The sequence below is a fragment of the Molothrus aeneus genome, chromosome Z (genome assembly GCF_037042795.1).
Source record: "Molothrus aeneus isolate 106 chromosome Z, BPBGC_Maene_1.0, whole genome shotgun sequence".
Lineage (NCBI taxonomy): Eukaryota > Metazoa > Chordata > Aves > Passeriformes > Icteridae > Molothrus > Molothrus aeneus.
Genome location: NC_089680.1, coordinates 8,669,926 through 8,689,687, shown reverse-complemented (window position 1 = coordinate 8,689,687; position 19,762 = coordinate 8,669,926). Strand labels below are relative to the sequence as shown.

Below are 19,762 nucleotides of genomic sequence, written 5' to 3'. Positions count from 1 at the left end.
CCAACCTCCCTTCTTCCCACAGCTGGTTAGATAGTAAATGAACAAAACAAACAGGGACAGGACTGATATGGATGGGATGCAGGAGGCAGTAAAAAGATACTCTCCTTCTGTAAAGGAGAGAAGAAAATAATCCAAGCGTGGGTTATCATAATCAAAGTTACTTGCTCCACAGCTGGATGGCAAGCCTGTAGCAAACCACGTTCCCAATGGTACAAAGGAATATGGATTTTCAGGATTCATGAAGGTATGCATGGAAAATGATCAAATGAGAAGGCTCCTAGATGTAATGACTGCTGCAGAGAGTCACTTAGAACACAGTGACCCAAAAAAAAAGACAGGATAATCAACACTAAGAGCAACTAAACCCCCTATATTTTAAAGCTGTCAAACTTCATATCTCTTGCAGCATTTATTATAAAAATTGCTGGTCATCCCTTACTAAATGAAGAACTGATGTGCATCAGCATTAAGTTTAACTTGTACAAAGATTAAAAACTGTTTCTCTTTGCAGTTCAAGACTTGGCTTGAAATTTAACTGTCCTTGTCCAGCTGAATCATGCTGCATGGTACTAATGCAACAGTTAATTAAAGCAATGGATCAACCATGTTCACGTCCCATCATTCAGAAGCTGATTTGCTAGTCAGAACAGCAGCAGGTATGACTCGAATACACGTTTGACAGGACTGTGGTACTGAGCAGAATATGTATCAAGTACATAAGCACTGTTTGCAATATGCTTGCTAATTGGCTACAATAAAATCTCTATAGGAAAAAAACCACAGCTAGAAAATTTAGAATCAGTCTTTTTCACTACTTGATCAGCAGTGTGTTTTGCTGATTGCTATAATTGCCAGAGGTAGAAAGAAGAACTGGAGTGTGCTTTGGGTCATAACTGGATTGAATGAAGGCTGAAGAGCCCATCCATGGCTTGTGAGAAGCAGATATGGGAAGAAAAGCTATTAATTCTTCTTGAAAATTTGGAGACTGGAAATCTCAGTGACAATCCAAGAACATGGAGCTATTTTCCCCTCTGCCTCATTCTTGTTCCAATCCAATGAACTGTATGTGTAGCATATATTTGAACACTCCCTTACTTTCCATCCAGGAAGTCCATCAGTGGCCTCAGGACATTATCTGCATCTTGTGCAACCGTGTTTCTGGCATTAGCAGCAGAATTTGCTGTCCCTTTCACTTGACAGAGGATATCAGACATTTGCTTGACACATTCATCAATCCGTGTCTGAAAGCTGCACAGATAAAAGAGAGGCAAAAACAATACTATTAGTGGCAGAAATACAAGGTAAAAGATTTCAAGTTCACTCAGTCTCACACTTTTCTTTCACAAGACTTGCTGCTCTTTTCCTTACTGTATTTGGTACCATGGGGCATGCTCTCCAGTTCCTTATGCCCACCACCCACACACAGCTGACCACCTCTAAACAGGAGACACAAGCATATTTGAGAGGAGTTTGTTCATTCATCTTGCAGCAAGAAATGATCCTTTCCTGACCTCAAGAAACACTGTTATCCCTAGTTCAAAGCACCCTGCTGCACCCTTTGCTTTCTCCACCACAGAGACTGGAATATCACATGGAGCAATGACAATGCATGCCCCAGGGGTCCATCAGCAGAAATCCAGTTATGACCCATCATAGCTTAAGTCTTTGAAATAACAGAGAGAGCCTGAAGGCAGGCACCAGCTTAAACCAGTCCACTGCCATACAGCCCATGCCAAGTGTCAAATTGGGATGTGGGGCTCAGCTGTGCAAAGTGCAGTCTCCCTGTAACGAAGTGACACACAAGGTATTAAAGCACAATTACTTTTCCACCTCTTCCTGCTAAGAAGAGATTCAAAATTAAATAATGCAATGATTTAAAATTATGAATAGATCAGCAGAGCTGACAACTAATCAATTCAGCAAATAAAGGAAAATGCTTTGACATTTAAAAGAACAGTTACTAACAACAGGCACTACAAGTGACATTCAACTATCCATTAATGGCACAGAGAGGTTTGAAGCCAGCAAGAGAAGCCAGTGTTAGGAGCTAGGGTAAAGATTTAAGAGGAGGTACAAAAGTTTGGAAGCCAGCTTTACATCTGCATAAATGACCTGAACTTCTACGTTCAAGCCACCAGGACAGCTATGGGTTGGGTGTGAGCGTCCCATGGCTCTCACCTTCCTTCTCCACCAGGTCACCTTTCCTGCTCTGCCACCTATAGCCTCGTGGTCCTTCTTGCTCAATTCTAGCTTGCCTCTCACTGGAAAAATTCCAGAGCTGTCTCCCATGTGCCCTATTTCTAGCAGAAAGAGTCCTGCAGCACTCAGCTGTGGCTGCAATGTCAGCTTAACCAGAGACCTAAGCCACATCAAATAAAAGAGCATAAAAAATTTCCTGTGCAATTAACAGTTCCTGCTCTGTCACCGGCCAATCCCACCCCACAGTTCTCCCATTGCTTCATCAATTGCAGGACCTTGCTTCCAGATGCTTTAAACCCTTCCAGGTCAAGGATGGAAAATAACAATGGCCTCATGGATAAAATGTGCTATGAGTGAAAATGGTTGCCAATTTTAGGAAAAATAATAGATCAGTTACTGTGGCAACAGGTTCACCTGAAAGTGAAGCTTGTGTAAATGTACAGCTTAACAGGAGCCCTCGGCAGCAGCAAGCTAAAAAAACAACTTCACCTATGCTGTCAGATGGGGCCTGCTGCTCCCTAATTCCTCCAGGAATTCCTTCCTTCACTCCTACAGCCTTCAAGAACAAACAGGAGCTAGCCTTGCATGAAGGATAAACCCTACCAAGACTTATCTCCTCTCAAAGTAGAAAATGCTTCTGTGTCCAGACGAAATCCTCTCTCAGCACAAGGGTAGCGAGGCTCTCTGGACATATGCTGCTTTCTCATCAAGTACAGCTAATCTCACACAGATAAAGAAGAGTTAAGATCTGCAGTGTCAGGTATGCACAGAGGTGAAAGAGTAACTGTTTACAGACTCTGCACAGACTATTGCGGATATCTGCCTTATCTCCTAAGTTTATATCCTTTAGGAGATCATGCTTGTATAGTGAACTGCAGCTCTACTTTTCACTCTCTAAGACTGTTAAAGAATAAATTAAGCACCTGAGACATCTGACTGGCTGCATCTCTGGCTGGCTCATCTCTCTAAAACACTACCCGATATGTACACTGATACTGGATAATCTCTTTAAATCACATTATCATATGTCAAGATTGTCCCCAAATTGTTTTGTAGCAATGGCACCATGGAGACAATATTCAGATTAAAAGAATTCACCTCCCTAATCATTATTTCTCAGTCACTCTGTGCCTAATTATGAACTTTACTGATTCCATTCAGTTACAGTTTGAGTCTTTCCATTTCTTGCTGAAGCACTGGCCATGGGAACTGCTCACTTATCTCCCTGCTTAGCTTTGTGCGGTGAAATTCAAACAGTCTTTGACAAATCCCACTATAATTTTTTAGCCATAAGAATTGCAAACCTGTCGACCCCATGAGGCCAAGTTGGTACAATTTTTTCTGCCTAGCCCATGTTCGAGCTACACTACATTCTTGCCTGCATTAATCCTGTTATGCAGCACAACATGAAATGAATGGGGTTTGTAATGGGAAGTGGTTGTTTTCAAAGATCAGTCAGGAGTTCTGTATTTTAGATTTCACTTAACTGACATGCTCTGTAGTTCACTACAGAAGTCTTATAATGTTGAGCTCATTTTATCCTCAGGTAAATGAAAACATGATTTGCAATAAAACTTACTTCTCATCAATTACTCTGGCATTGCTTAAGACAGCTCCCTGAAACACTAGATAACATTTGCAGAAGCTTTAGAACAGGTCAATCTCAGATTCTAAACCTGCTTCCTTCTTATTCCAGTATTCATTTAACAATCAGAAATCAATCAGCTGTTTCATACATTTAGAGCAGAATGTTTAAACAAGAATGCTGCTCCATAAACACTAAGCTGGAAACTGCTTTTTGAGCAGTAAAGGAGCAGGAAATTCTGTTACTGACAAGTACTACTTACTGAAAAAAAAAATCACTCTGTGTAATTCAAATACATTTCACAGTTGAGAGATCTCTGTGCTACATTTCCAAGCAGAGAAATACAGGAAGAGAAAGACTTCAAAAATGTTTCTCACTTCTATAGATAGTCTCTGTATATTAAAGGCCATAAATTTAGGAAAAAAAAGAAAAATACAATGCAGTTCACAGGAGTTTCTTTTCTTTCATAACCTGACTAAATGAGATTAGATAAAATAAAGGAATGCTTCAAAGACAAGGACTTTTTAGTACTGACCTGTTACCAAACACTGCACTGAGCTCATCCAAAACATTGTTCAGCTTCACCTGGAGCTCTTTGAGATGGTCACTTGCTTCTGCATCCAACTGTGGATGAAAAAAAAACCATTTAAGTTTGAACACAGAGGGCAGTCCGCTGTCCTCTGCAGTGCTTCTCTTCACTGTTGGGGCTACACTTAATAAGCAGGTGAACTATCCCCACTGGACTCTCCCAGGTAGGATGCTCTCCTCCACTGCGTGTTGCTGCTGCTACAGAAGCTGTGAAACAGTCAGCAGATATGTGCCTAAAAAGCAGCAAGTAATTTCCCCAGGCTCCCATAACCCTTCAATATCCTTCCTGATGTTTGTGAAGTTGAGGAAGAAAGGGAATGTGAACTCCCTGTGGCCAAGAGTGTACTGGGGCTGAGAATCCATCAAGTGCTGTGCTTTGCCCTGGGCTCACAGGTCATGTCACCCCTCTGAGTCTAGAAGAACACAGGGCTCTGCAGACTGGCTGTTACTACTTGTGCATTTCTCCATGTATGATCTTGAAAGAAGCTATTTCACCTTCCTTCCTGCCATCAAGTATTTTAACTGAAGATTGACTCAGTCACTGCTTTCAGAAGGTTGGACCCCAGCTATTTTGAAAATCTGGCCACAATATCATGGCAGAAGCTGTTGTGCACTTTTGTTGATCATTTTTGGAAAGTAAAATCTCAGCTACTGGTATTGAGCAAACATAGCTCTATCCGCACATGGAACCAGACAGAGCTTTTTGTACTACACAAGTGTTTGGAGGAAAACAAAAAATAAGTTCCCCAAGCACTACATGAATGCTGTTGACATCTTGGCAGGTTCTGTAAGGAAGTGCTTCCTCTATTCTTATCAGTGCAAAGCCACCTGTTTTTAAATTGAACATGATTTGCAGAGTCTTGTATTCCAGCTCCCCTCCAGCCATCACCCCTCCAGCCTCACACGAGCCACTTCTGAGCAACATACCTGTGTGTACACTTAGCAACACAGGATGAATGCTTTGGCATCATTTGCTCATAAAAAGTAACTTGTAAAACAGATTTGCCTGTGTAGGCAAGCAAGACGTTTGTAAAACAAAAAGCTTCCTCCTAGGCAGAGCATCTCTTTAGGAATGTAATGAGCCGGGTACCAGTACCGTGGTTAAAAATCAGTTTAGACTTTTATGGTATATCCATCTATACAGGATTTGAACACGACAGGAGTTCCCACCTCTAAAATCAGTGCTGAAGCCCTCTTCATATTGCTTCAGCATCTGTCAGAGAAAGCCGAGCCTTAGGGGATTTGGAATCTGATCTGCTCATTTTCCTGTTGTAAGCTGGCATGGAAAATTGACTCTATTATGCATTTGAACCTGTGCTAATGAAACTTCTGGATCAGAATTTTAAAAGTAATTAAAGTAAGAACCAACAATCAAGCAAATGATGATTACTTAGGCGTTGTAACTTTAGGCATTGCTGCCTCTGATTATTTTTCCCTTATTAAAGTAAATTTCTTTTCCTATCATCTTTGTAACACTCTTGCTCTGATGGCAGAAGGAAGCTAATGTCATGACAATCAGCATTCATTCTAGCAAAGCTTGTAGGTAACAAAATAAAAGCAGCATTTGGTGGTGGTGGTTTCTCTTGCCCTTACATTAATCCTTCCCTCCTACTGCGTAAAGGCACAATGAGTCACAAGCTGCCTGATTTGCTCTACTATTAATGGCACTGAATTGCCCTCTGATTTCAGCCATTTCTGACAGATTTGAGTTAGGACCAGTTCATGATTCATCAAAACATTTCAATTAACTGCTTTTCCAGTCAGGGGAAAAAAAAAAGCCAGAAGAATTTAGCACAAGACAATTATTCTTCACTATTCACTTCTACTTCTTTATAAGCTATCAGATGCAGAGCCTAGATGATGTTTGAGGTCAGGATCAACAACTTGTTGCCCTGGTTCATGAACTGCACAATCAATGATTTATTTTCCTGTGAGGTGGCCTGGAGAGCTCCCTGGCTACCTCTAAGCTTTCCCCTCACTGTTGTATTTCACTGCAAACTGATCATCCTCATAGCAAATGCATTGTTGTCCCAGTACTGCAGAAGAGACAGCTGACACAATGCTTTGCCAAGGGGACGAGCTCCATTATCTGTGGTAAAGAACTCTCACTACTCCAGAACATGAGCTCACACACAGCTCGCTGGGTACAACTGGCAAGACAGCTGCCCACATCTAACTTTTAGGTGCCCAGCCTCATCCTCAGGAAGCCAAACCCTGGTAGTAAGCATTCTGGTTCAGCATCCACAAAGTTCCCTGTCATGCTAGAAAAGCTGTTGTTTTCTGAGCAACTGCTTCTAGGGAGCAAGGACTCCGCATAACACATTACTGATGGTTAATGCTTAGGCACTGGCCTGCTTTGGCTCAAAAGCAAAGTCTGGGGAATTATCTGAGTGTGATATAAGTTCATTAGGAAGGTGCTGGTAGGTGTGTACTGCTGTTTCCCACACATAAATCACATGTCAGTTACTGAGTACTGCAGCATGTGGTATTAACTGCAAACTTGGCCAATGTGGTGAAGCACTGATAAGAGTGCTTAAATGAACCCACAACAGTGTTGCTGTTGCTGCTCAGTCAATGAATTTTAAGCATATCAGCTATCACTGATAGCAGGAAATGTACTTGGACTTCATGATAAATCTGGCTGGTATAGCAGAAAAGAGGATTCGGCAGCTGGGTCACTGACACATGTCACATCCACACCCTTTCTCTCAGAGCTTATGATCTCCATTCTGTGGGTATATGAGAGATAATTCAGAGGAAGAATGAAAAGTTCTCTGTGCAAAACATGGGCCAGTAGCCACAGTGAGGTGGCTTCTGATCTCTGAGCAAATGTTTCAGTTCCAGTAGAAATAATGGCTGGCATAGCTACAGTTCTGTGTCTGAGGCTAAATGTGTGATGCTGAAAACTGAGGTGCAAGAGGGAAAAGCTAATCCTGTATTTAAACTTCAGGGAAGAAATCAAGTCTCCATTAATTTTCTGGAAATATTTGGGACTTGGCTTTTGAGATAATCTGGGCTTCAAAGTCTCATCTGAACCCATTTACAGGTGGAACCTCAAGTCCTCTGCTCATCTGAATGGTGGCATTTATACAGAAGTGCTATCAACTTGAATTTAGGATAATCTTCTCATCCTTTCCTCATGCATGAAAAAGAACCCCTGAGCCTAAGAATTTGCAGTGATGGGCTTCCAAATTTTCCAGGAGATGGAACTAGTTCTTCTTTGGTTTCCACACACACTGGTGAAGTGTGAGTGGCCAGAACTGGAAGGCTTCTCTGTCAGTGATGTAGGTGGAGAGACATGACTCTTGCCTCCTAGAAAGCTAAAGATTTTAATCAATTTTTATCTATAAAAGGCAGAGACTTTATGAAATCATCAGGTCTGATCTGGCATATCAGCAGCTGAAGAATTATGCCCTGCTAACATATTTTAGCTTTAGCAAGTTATGGAGTTCATCTGCCTCCAGTTTGAAGCTGCGGATTTTTGGTCTGCCTCCCTCCACCAGCCCCTGGGAGCTCAGCAGATCCAACTCCCCTTTAAGGACATGCACTGAATTTTCAGGCATCTCCCCACTTTCCTGCAGGATTCAAGAGTAAGAAACATGGAGCACTGAATCCAAACAATAGCTGCCAACTTCTCAAACACTAGGACAGCCTTAGCTATGGCATGTGGGATGCTAAAGAGGAGCAAACACTAGATATCACAAATCCTTTGAGCATATTTCTATGTAAGTCTTGGCTGCTTCTAAGCTGTCCTGCAATTTGTTATTCAGGTGGTGAACTTAGGATTTAAAATGTGGGCTCACCCTGGCAAAGCATTAAGAGGAGAGTTTCCTGAAGCTTTAATTGTGAAGATTAGTTTGAAGCCAAAGGCATGAAAATTGCATGATGACAATATGCTGCTGCTCAGCAGCTAATTTCTTGGGTTCCTTAGGCAGTGCTTGTCTCTGATACTCAGCTCACATGCTTCCCTTGCGGAAAAAAGGTGTAGAAATGTTTTAAACCAGTCTTTCACACTACATCTAGACTCCAGCAGTGTGCAGTGCAGTACAGCACCTTTTAATTTCACTGCCATGAGTTCATTACTCATGAAAAGCTAAGCAAAATTATGGACTGCAGGCTGAAGTCTGATGGAAAACCACAGAGCTGGGTAGAAAATGCAAGTCACGTTAGGTTTTATTAGGTAAAGTATGAATAATTAAATAAATGGGGCCAAGTTCAGGCAAACACTACCACTGAATGTGTGTAGCCCATCCCAGCAGAGACCTAAATTATAATCTCTGCTCTGCTGCTGTATTGGGGATGGTTCAGAGAAATAAAAGGTTTCAAAAGATATCCAGGACTCACCCTCCAGTTTCACACTTTTCATTATGCTTTTAATGCTATCTGCCACTTCATAAATACTGCCTTTCCAACACATGCCTTTGGGATGTCTGAGAATGCTCCCGAGTCATGATGAAACAGTTTTGATCCCATGAGATCAATACAGCTCAGAAGGGAAAGAAAAGCATTTATCTTAATTCCTAAAATTTATTTTAGGTAGTTTTCACTGTGTATGCATATCTGTTTACATCTATATATATTTGCCTTGACCCAAGGGAATCCCTCCAAAGAGAGCTTTCTAAAGCTCTGCTGCTGTCCTTACTGCTTCTGAGTAGTAATGTTCACAGACCACATGATGTTGACATTAAACTCAGAGATGCTGGGCAATTTTTGCCCTGTTTTGAGTACTACAGTTCGGAAAAGAATAAGAAAAGTGAGGGAAAAGGTACCATAACTCAATGGGGGCAGCAGGTGGAGGAGAATGTAAAGAAAGGCACTATATCCAGGGCCCAATCTCAATAAATAGTATTGGGCAAGCACCTGTGTTCCATGTTATGCCACTACACTGCAGGGTGACCACAGGTGAGCCCTGTCCCTTCATTTCCCTCACTCCAAAAGGGAATAAGTGACCTGAATTTCCCTAGGGGTGTGTTCTAGACCCACTGGCAAAGAACACCACATAGCAGCAGTATTTCAGAGCTTTCCAGAACTGTGCAGTGCTACAGCTACAGCTGCAGATCGAGATGGATCTGGGAACCAGAAGCAGATGAAGCCACAAGCACACAGTAACTGAACCCAGTCCGAAGGTCTGGCTGCACACATGGCACAAGTAACATACTTGCCACAGGAACAACAGAATATTTGGTACCTGGCTCTCAAGAACACCTTTGAGAACACAAGAAGTTTAACAGCTGAACACCAGGACATACCACTATGCTAGTTTCTTACTCTCCCAAGAAAGTTTTTTTGGATAGAGCAGTCAGGATAATGCTTACTTTTGTGCAAGCTACTGTGTCATGGACAGATGACCATAGAAAAAATCTGCCACAGAAATTAAGAACTGTCCTTCCTGAAGGAGGATAGAACCCAGAGATGCATTTCCAGTCAGTTCTATTGTCAAAACTGTTATCTCACCTATTGTTACCCAATTGTCAGGTTCAATCTGCAGCCAATAGACTAGATGCAAACTAGGACAAGACCTTGTTTACTCTAGCAAAACAGAGAACCTGGCAGTTTTTGAGTCAAGAAGCAATGTACTACACAGTCACCAAGCAGGAAACCCCCGGGGACAGCAGATAGTGCAGGCACCTAACACAACACAATTTATTTCTGGTGATCAGTGGCAGCCCTATGAAGTGCAATAAGCACCATTTGAAAAGAAAACGAAAAAAACAAAACAAAACAAAAACCCCACAGCTTCTTACTGTGTTTGCCACATTTCTTCCTGTTTTACTCTTCACTGTCTGGGTTTCTCTCCCCTTCCAGTCTTTTGATTCCAAGGTACAGGGGAAATAGTGGGTTCATTACTCCTTTTTTACCTTACTTACACCTCCAGTGGAAGGTTTTAAAGGGTAGAATGCAGAGAAGGGACTTAGTCTAGGGACAGTAGCCAATAACCTCAAGAAACACCTTTTTACACCATTTATTTAATACAGTATCAAGGGATATTTTCAATTTTAAACATAGAGAAAGCCTACTTAATGGCAACCACTACAGAAAATAGTAGCAAACTGATTCCTTAAAGGAAATTATACGCACAGGCATTAAACTTTAATAGGCCACTTCACAAACATTTCATCACAAGTTTATTATTTCCCAAAAATGAGTATTTAGCTACTGCTGCTATTACAGCAGGAAGCATATAATGCTAGTTCTTGATGCAGGACTCAGAAATTAGGATTATTGAGGTGACATGTGAAAGAATGACAGCAGTTTTCCTTGCCTCATGGGGTAAATCTATTTGTTGAGATTTTTGCCACTTCACAGAATTCTGCCACTGAGCACAAGCAAGACTTAGAAAAGCAAAACAGGCAAAAACTGAGCTGTCCATCAGCAAAGCTGACTTTTCTCTTGGCGTACAGGTCATAGCACAGATTCTATCACAACACAACCAAAGAAAATGCACTTGAAAATAATTTTTCCTAACATCAGCATCAGCAGGCTTTTCTTCATCTTCCTGAATCTTGAAAAGCAATGAAAAAAGAAGAGAAAAAAAATACATATATTACAGCAGAACAAAAACAGTGACCTGGAGGAGTAAAATATTATTTCTGTAAAAATTACCATCTCATAACAAATGGACACATGCGACTATCCCTCAAAACATGAGCAGAGAACTCATTTGCATGTCTGTAATGTATTACATACTGGACATTTCATGCTAAAGGCACTGTCCCACATTTATATGACATCTAAAATTATTCAATGCCCACAGTACTGAGACTCCACCAGCCACGCCCATGGGAGCACAATAGCCAATCTTTCCTTTTCTATGCTATTCTGTGCTCCAAAATGTTTGTTCCAGCATTTGATGACAGATTTCATTGGGAAGCCTTCAGTCATGGCTGTCTCCCCACACTTACAGGTGCCAGGTGTCCCAAGGCTCTCCTCATGACTGCAGTCTTCAAGAACCAATATGATGCAAACAACCCAGCAACAACAGTGCAGGAGGAATGAGGATAACACTCGGATTCTGAACTCTCTTACCTCTTTACCACCCATGGCTTCAAACATCTTCTCCAGCTGCACCCGCAGTTGTTGGATGTTGTTCATCAGGATGCAAGGCTGAAGGGACAAAACCAGATGATTGCTCAGGATGCCAACACACTGTCACCAGTGGGAGACTTTGTGCCTCAACTCCCTTTCCCAAGTACCACCAGATCTGAGAGTTACATAGGAGGCACTTCATGCAGAGATTTCAGCAGTCACATGTATTTTAAAAAATAAATTTTAAAAAATTCATTTTTTTCCAGCTTGAAATGGTATGGTCAGTTCCCATTTGCAAAATACCCAGATGAACAGACCTCTCTAAGTACCAGACCTACAGAGCAATTGTGCCCACTTCTGTTTTTTTTTAATCACACAACACAGGCAGTGTGGAAGTTAATTTCGAGGGGACCCGACAGCCTCCAAACCTTGTGTATGTATCATCTTCAGGACCTGTTTTTATTTTAGGTCCAAGCCAGAATTCAAACTTCAGAAGCATCCAGATGATGATAAAAAACAACACTGAAAATATTTACACCATCACCATAGTCAGGTGCAATGTGAGTCTGGTTTCATCAGGACAATTACATGATTCTTTGAGGGAAAAGGGAAGCTCAGCATAACTCACCAGTTTCTCCTTGGAACAGTAGGACTCAAAGCTCTTGGAGAGTATGTCAGCATACTGCATCAGCACTTTTCCAATAGTCTGTGAAGAAAAGACATGAGCACTGTTACTTGTCCTCTACCACTGCAGAAGAACTCCAGGAAGCAGGAAAAAAAACAACCTACTGTCTTACAGCACATTAAGAAAAGATAAACATCTGGATGCTGAGGGTATTACCTTTGCAAACCTCCTGTTGTAGTGGGCAACAATGACAGGGTCTGGGCACTCCAGCTTCTTAATGATCTCAAAGCTCTGGTTGAGCTGGGTGAACACATCCACCACCGAGCAAGAGAACAGAGCGTGCTCGGATGTTTGCTGGAACTAAAACAGAAGCACAGAGAATCATTGTCAAATGGAAAGATCTGAAATAAACCCACCCATGGGTGTTTCCATCATCTGCCACAATGAAGGCAGAGTAACTTTACCAAAACCTACATCTTCCTCAGAATTAGTCAAAAACTCTTAAGAAGACCTAGAGGAGATAAATAGCCTTTTTTGGTTGGATTATAAATTTACTGTCCTTCACTATGATCGTGACAAGCACCAGGGAAATGTATGATGATGTTGAGATCCTTAATGCAATGCATGGTTTGCCTGCCAGTTAATGAGGAAAGAAGGAGAGAGTAAAGAGCTATTTTAATTTTTTTTTTTTAGATTTAGCTATTAAACAGAATGTTGCATGAGTATCACAGACTACAGTGCCAAGAGTCACTGAATAACAGGAAAGCTCTTCTCTGCATTGGCAATACTCAGCAAATTAAGAGTAAGATTGGTCTGTCAGTGGATTAAGGTCACATTCTCACTGCATGACTAAGTACATGCTAAGTGCCTCAATTTTCAATTTCAATTACTTCTCCCTAACAGAGAGAGCTGAGAGAGCACCAAACCACTGGCTGACAGATTACCAGCAGCAGAACAGACAAAAATAAGCGATATGCACCTTGCTATTAAAAAGTTCTCTGTGACCTGTAAAGTACTAAAATAAATGAGTTTCCCAGTTGTTTAGGTAGCAAAAAGGACCACATCCTCCATTTATAAGACAGTTGAATTTATACTGTTTTATTTGGTTCTGTGCACTGTATGATGTAGCACCAAGTAGTGACCTACATACCCCATCTTTTTTATCTCTCTCCAGAGCACCGTGCAGGAAATCTAAGGAAACATCTTCATTTTCATCCAGCCACTGCATCACAAACTGCTCAAACCACCTGCAGGGGAGCAAAGATAGCAAGTTACAGCAGGAAGAGGAGCACCCAATGCCAGCAAGCCTTGTCAGATGTCTGAATGCTGCTGCCCATGTGTGCAGTTCAAGTTCCCAAATATACTTGCACCTCTACACAAGTTAACAGGGCCTGTTACCATCACTTGGGCTGGTTCTGAGCTGTTTTTGTCCTTCTTCCTGTCTTTTCTCTTCTTGGTACCTTCCCCTTCAGCCCCCCTGAGAGCCACCTTTAACTTTGCTTCACCTCAAAGCACTTTGTCATGTTTTTCCCTTCCATCCACGTGCCAGAGAGCACAAGACCTCCAGACCCACAGGCACCTGTCCTGCTGCTCACTTGGGTGTACCAAACAGGCAGTGTGAAAATAGGCAAGCTGAGAAGCAGCTTCAGTGATGGGATCTGACAGCTGGTTGCTCTGTCATCAGCTCCAAGGGACACACACAGTACAAAAGGGTGTGTGTGTGTTTTTGTTGCCTGTGTTTAAGCAGTAACATAGCACTTACAGCCTTATTTATGTGTCTGTCTAGAGGTTGTTGCATGCAAGTGCCAACACAGCACAGCTGAAGCAAATCTTCATTTCAAATATTACTAAACAGCATTCACAAACGAGAGAAAGAAGTGTCCACGTGTAATTCAGTCCAAACAAAAGATTATTATATGAGTTTTACAGAGTACAGCCTTCTCTACACAGGCAGCTGTGTTCATAGAGATTGTGCTAATTGTGGGCTGAGTTTGCAAAGAACATGAAAGCACGTGCCAGACATGAGAGGGAGATCAAGAGCAAATTCACAGGCAGAGCATACTAGATAGCCTTAAATAATCTCTACACTTTGAAATATAAAGCACATCAATGCTAATATTGGAAATTGTAACTGACACAGTGTTAAAATGCCAACAGCAACCTGTCTATGTAGCCCTATTTATTATAGACAGCAATAGTGGAAGACTGTCACAGACATATGGACTTCCTGTATTCTGGAAGAATTCCTTTTGAATGGCACTTCAGGCTTCTAAAAGTCAGCATATGTTGAAGTCTGCTGCAAGTTTCTCAAGCTTTCAACGTTTTCTTTTAAACTGCAATTGTGTATTTTAAACAGCTTAAGCCTTAGAAAGGAACTCAGGCACTTCACAAGGAAGCAACTATACATCTTCCACCTGTTTCACAGTTCCCAGGCTGTGAGCTGCTGACTGCTTCACATGTCACAGGTCAACGTGCAAGGAAGATTACTCGCTCGTGCCATAAGCCACAGTTTTCACTCTGAGAAGGAGAGCAACATCCTGATTATCATTCATCCTTAGTTATTGCACCACATTCACAAGAAAGAGCCATTTGCTGTTGAGAACACTGCCCATTTTTATGAATACCATATGTTGCTACACAAAATCAAGTGCCTCGGTATACCTGTCTTGCCAAATTGTCTAAGCAAAGGTGGCAGAGAAAACGGTACTGTTGGGCAGGTAGGAGTGGTGTATTTGCTCCCCCTCTAATAAAAGAAATCATTACCTTCAGGAAGAGGTTTATTATGAATGTTGAATGAACCACTTAGATCAGGAAATTCTGTACGTACATCTGCAAAGCCAGCCTCAATTTTGTCCTTTGGCTGACACAAAAACCTAAGAGATGCAAATAATTTACAAATATTTCCAGTCCATGTGTACATTCAGGGCCAAACTATTTTTTGAGCTGTATCACAGACCTAGAACTATCTTTGGCCAAATACCTCTTATAATATTTTACTATCAGCTTGGGCTGCTGAGCAAGTCAGGGGACTCCAAGGACTACGAAGGCAACATATCCAGAACAATATGCAAAATTATCTAGCACAGAAATGAATAAAAATAATCTGATTTCATGCAGAAATAGCTTCAAAAGGTTGTTACATGGCAAATATCTTCTCCTTCTCCTTCCTCTGCTTCAACTATTGGTCAGGAAGCAAACGCTGTAATGACTCACACACCAGCACACACAGCAGTGGCTCACAGCGCTGCTTCAGAGACATTCTGTGCTCACAGAGGTCAGCACAGCCTGGCTCCAGATGGCACAGTCAAACACTCCAAACAAGGTCTGCACAGAATACACTTCACTCCTGTCCTTCCCAGTGCCTGGGAAAGGCAGCAGCACTTCAGGACTAAATGTAAGTTCACTTCTCATGGTTGCACAACAGTGAGGTAACACAAAAGGCTACCATTTCAGCTTGGCCATGAGCCTGGCTCCCTCATGGTCACACTCTGCAGGTGAATAAATCTTGCTCACTTGCTGTGGGTATCTAAGGAACAATCTCTGTGCCTCAGCAGAAACTAAGGCAAGAAGGCAGACAGGGCTCCTATGAGTGAAATAATAAATACTGTGTTTGATGAAGAGAGCCAGAATAAGTGAACAGGATCTCAAAGGAAGGAATATCTTCCCCCACCAGAGAGGAGGCAGTCTCCAGTAGAGCCACAATGCTACCTGCACACTAAGATCAGTATTTAAACAAAGCACATATTTACACACCTAAAAAGCTGGGGTTTTTTCAGGAATTGACTCTTCACAGCTTTTAGCTGGCAGAGAGGAAGTTATGAAGATATACTCCTAGTTACATAGCTACTTCCATTTCAGAAAACACTTCTGAGCTTCTGAAAATAAAGGGAGTATAAAAACTTCAACACTTTGCACCCTGCACTTTGTTCAATCATATCTCAAGACTACCAGGAACATGGTTTCTCAGAGTTTATAAACTGGAAAAGTGAATTTGTGGATAGCCTTTTGTCTGACAAGTAGACAGACAGTGATGCCTTGTAAAGCTGACCTAGAACAGAGGCTAGATGGAGTTAAAGAATAAAGTAGGTATTTATTAAAAGGTCTCAATGGATACACCTTGGGCAGTGCAAGAGCCCAGCCAGGGCTACATCCAAGATGAACCCAAATGTTCACAAAATGGAAGACCTGTCACAAGGTCTCTCACTTTTAGAAGTTCTGGTCCATTAGCGTATTGGAGTTAATTGTCCAGTTATAACTCTAGGTTATGAAGTCCCACCCTTCTTGTTTTTCTCTCTTCATTCTGCCATTATTTGTGCTCTTGGGCCTGAGATTTGGATCATTTGTCCTTGGTCCCCAGCTAGAAAAGGAATTGATTTGTTTCCCTACTCTGTGAAGAGAGCTTACTATCCCCTAATATGAAGCTCAGAACTACAACTAAAGCAGTACAGAATCTGAAAATATAAAAGCTAAAACCTGAGGCATCAACAGCCCAACCATTGTCTGGAGCGCAGCAATTTAGTTTCATCTAAGGAGTTTACCAATGTGCAAACCTGATGTGGGGACTCCTTTGTTTAAGGAAGTTCTGAGGCTAAAAATACTTGTGATGAAGCAAATCAAAGGACAATTCATATCAGGGGGATACTTTGTGAGAGGTGAAGGTTACAGTTGAGATAAACATCACCTATGTCTGACAATGTGGCTATTGTACTGAAATAGGAGGGTGAAGTAACAAAGCCAGTGGCTGCAAATGCAGATGAGCACTGAAGCTCTACCACAAAGGCCAGCAGAGCAGAACAGACTGCAGAACAAAACTGAGCATCATTATCCTGATTACACAGGAGAAAAAGAGAGATTAAGAATATCTGATGGCTTGCATGAGACTGCCCTGACTCAGAGGCACAGCAAAGAGAAAGGGGCTTCTGAGACTGCCACTCTAGCACCCTGCTCAGTGAGCAGCTTATGTCTCTTGCTGACCTGATTTCTTAATCAGGCCCACAGCCCACACTGAGCAATTATGCCCAACTGCCTCAAGTCTGATTAGCATGCAGCTAGCACCCAGGCTTGAGGGACTGCATGCACAACAGCATGGCAAGAGAATTCAAAGTGCCAAACTGGAAACACAGTCCAGGAATAATGTGTTTGTTAAGAGGGGTAAAGTGCTGCATTTAGACAGCACAGAACAGTCATGTACAGGGTGGGAACAGCAGTGTGGTGGGGCACAATGCTGAGGGTGCCTGCAGAGCAGCCAGTGGCCCACTGGGAGCACCGCTAGTCAGCAATACCTCTCAATAAAAGAAAATAAAAAAGGTTGCTTTCAACACAGCACATGACACATGAAAGCAACAGCATTGCCTGCAAGGCAATGCATGGCAAGGTCTAGATGAAAAATCAATATTTAAGGCCAACTGTTATGCTCAGACACAAATTGTCCTGAAAGGGTGAGTAAACCCCACTTAGAAGGAAAGCTAGGAACAAACAAGAACCAGCAGAAGACCATAAAGAAGCACGAGAAAAGCATTTTACTCTTGTAAAGCAGGAACAATTTATTCTCTATGTGCAGCCTATATATAGGCTATAACAAGCTCAAACTGAAGCAAGAAAGATTTGGAGGGGGTGAAAAGGAGAGTGTATGTTAAATCCTCAAAACCCAGTGAAGGAGTAACAGTGAAGCACAGGATAAAAGGAGTTGTGGAGCAATCACTGAAAGCTTCTGAAAACCAGTTAAAGCATTGCTAAGACCCAGGATACCTGTTGTTGCTTGAGGCAGGTGTGGGACTCTAGCTACACCATTTTCCTCAGGTTGTTCAGACAACCTTCTGGTCTCATACACCTTCTCACAACCTTTTGGTCTCATACAACTTCTCCAGGTCTGAAATCTATTGTTGCTCTTTTAAAGTTAGAAGCTGCAAACAAATGCTTAGAGCTCAAGAGCAACAGCTTATCTGATGCTTCCAACTAAGCCACCCAGTCTTAATAAGAAAAAACATTATCTTTACTTACAAATCCTGTTGTGTGTGTGTACATATGACATCCATGTACAGTATATATTCATAAAGCATATCTGTAGGCACACATCTTCTATTCAAGAACTGCCCATACTGCAGGCACAGAGTAGCTTTAAGTCTGTCCATGCCATTGCTAAGCTTTGGAAATGCTGGGAGATATTGTACAATAATGGATTGAGCTGGGTGAGGGGCAGTGGCACAGAACACCACAGGGGAAAAACATGTACAGAAACACAGAAAACTGAGAGGTAAGAAATGATGTATCTTGAAGGCAGCCACAGGAGATCCAAATGGCCACCCTACCGCCAAGGTAACAAAAAGAAATACATAGTGGGGATTTACTACAGGAGACTTAAAACACTCACGCTGGATATTCAGGCACTTTTCCCTTGAAGGCAGGCAGATCACGAACGTATTCATTGTACAGCCACTTCACTTTGAAGTGTAAATTCATATAGTCTGCACTTTTACACAGTCTGTGTTTCTCATGCTCTGTAAGGAAGGGGAAAAAAAGCAGTTAGGTAAGAATTCACCACTGTAACCACACCAGGCATGGGAAGGACTTATGAAGCATGTCTGCAGAATGCAAGGGTGTTGAGGATGAAGCATCTATAGAGCCACAAAATCTTCACAACACAGGGTTTTGGCAGCAGGCAGGAGTTCTTGGAGGTTGGGACTATTGGGGCTCTAGAGATTTTTCTGTAGCTCTAATTAATACTTCCATTTGTTGAACATTCTTTTGTTGTTGAAGCAATAAAAACAGAGCAATGTCTCATGGCCTTTTCATTTAACATATCACAGTTGAGACTCCATCTTTGCAGGGGAAAATCAAGGGGAGAAAATCTGTTTATTCTTGGATATAAACAAAGGCAACAGCAACATGTTACATTACATCCCCTATGAGACAACAGTAGAAAGCACCACGAGTTTGACAGGGTGACTCAAACAAGATCAAATGAGCTACACAGGAACTGCAGCCTTCCCTGCTCCCGCTTGGAGAAATTAATATTTCTCTTCCACAAAGCAGGGTCTGCTGCTGAGCTTCTTCCTCCTGCCAAGGTCTCCTTATGTTTTTGTACCCAGGCAATGCTGGAAAAATGCAGTTTCTCCCTGTATAATGCCCGTACCTCCACAACGCAACCCCTCCCACACACCTACACCACTAAAGCACTGGCCCTACGTTTCTGCAGAGATCATCTCCAGAGACCACTGCTCCCCTTCCTTATCAGGAGAAATGTATGGTCCACATCTTCACTCTCAAGGCTCTTCACAGCCTACGTCCACACTACCATCTTTCAGTAATTGACTCCCACCTCTGATCAGCCCACAATTATGTATTTAAAATACTTGCTAAATTCTACCAAAAGCAGCTCAATGCTTTCTCCCAAGCCACCCCTCATGTGCTTACACAGGCAGATCCTTCTACTTGCACTGCTTTTCTTCCAAATCTTCCTTGAAGGGATTAAAATTAATTCCTTTTTCATGATATCAGGACTCAGCAGCTGACTTTTGCCTGCACTGTGACCCTGCATCATCAGGTGATCAATTCTGCACTGCTGCTCCCCTGTGCCTCCTGTCTGTATCCATCTCCTTCTTCTGCCAAGTTTCACAGCAGGAATACATTTTGTGCCAAGCTTCTTTGTTCACTCTAGCACCACAGCAAGCTGCTAGTCCATGACTACACTGTGAGATATTGTACTAAAACATACATGATTTTGGCTTAGCCTCAGGTTT

The 19,762-nt window shown here is 42.0% G+C and overlaps 1 protein-coding gene across 1 annotated transcript in view; it reads right to left on the bottom strand.

Annotated features, from left to right (window-relative positions):
- Nucleotides 1-19,762, bottom strand: part of UNC13B (unc-13 homolog B) — a 207,235-nt gene that overhangs the window by 23,113 nt on the left and 164,360 nt on the right. The window contains exons 26-32 of the mRNA XM_066568646.1: nucleotides 18,394-18,520; nucleotides 13,174-13,270; nucleotides 12,240-12,383; nucleotides 12,027-12,104; nucleotides 11,399-11,476; nucleotides 4,320-4,408; nucleotides 1,096-1,248 (exon numbers count right to left, since the gene is read on the bottom strand). Of these exons, the coding sequence (XP_066424743.1) occupies nucleotides 1,096-1,248; nucleotides 4,320-4,408; nucleotides 11,399-11,476; nucleotides 12,027-12,104; nucleotides 12,240-12,383; nucleotides 13,174-13,270; nucleotides 18,394-18,520 (766 nt within the window). The remainder of the gene's footprint in view (nucleotides 1-1,095; nucleotides 1,249-4,319; nucleotides 4,409-11,398; nucleotides 11,477-12,026; nucleotides 12,105-12,239; nucleotides 12,384-13,173; nucleotides 13,271-18,393; nucleotides 18,521-19,762) is intronic.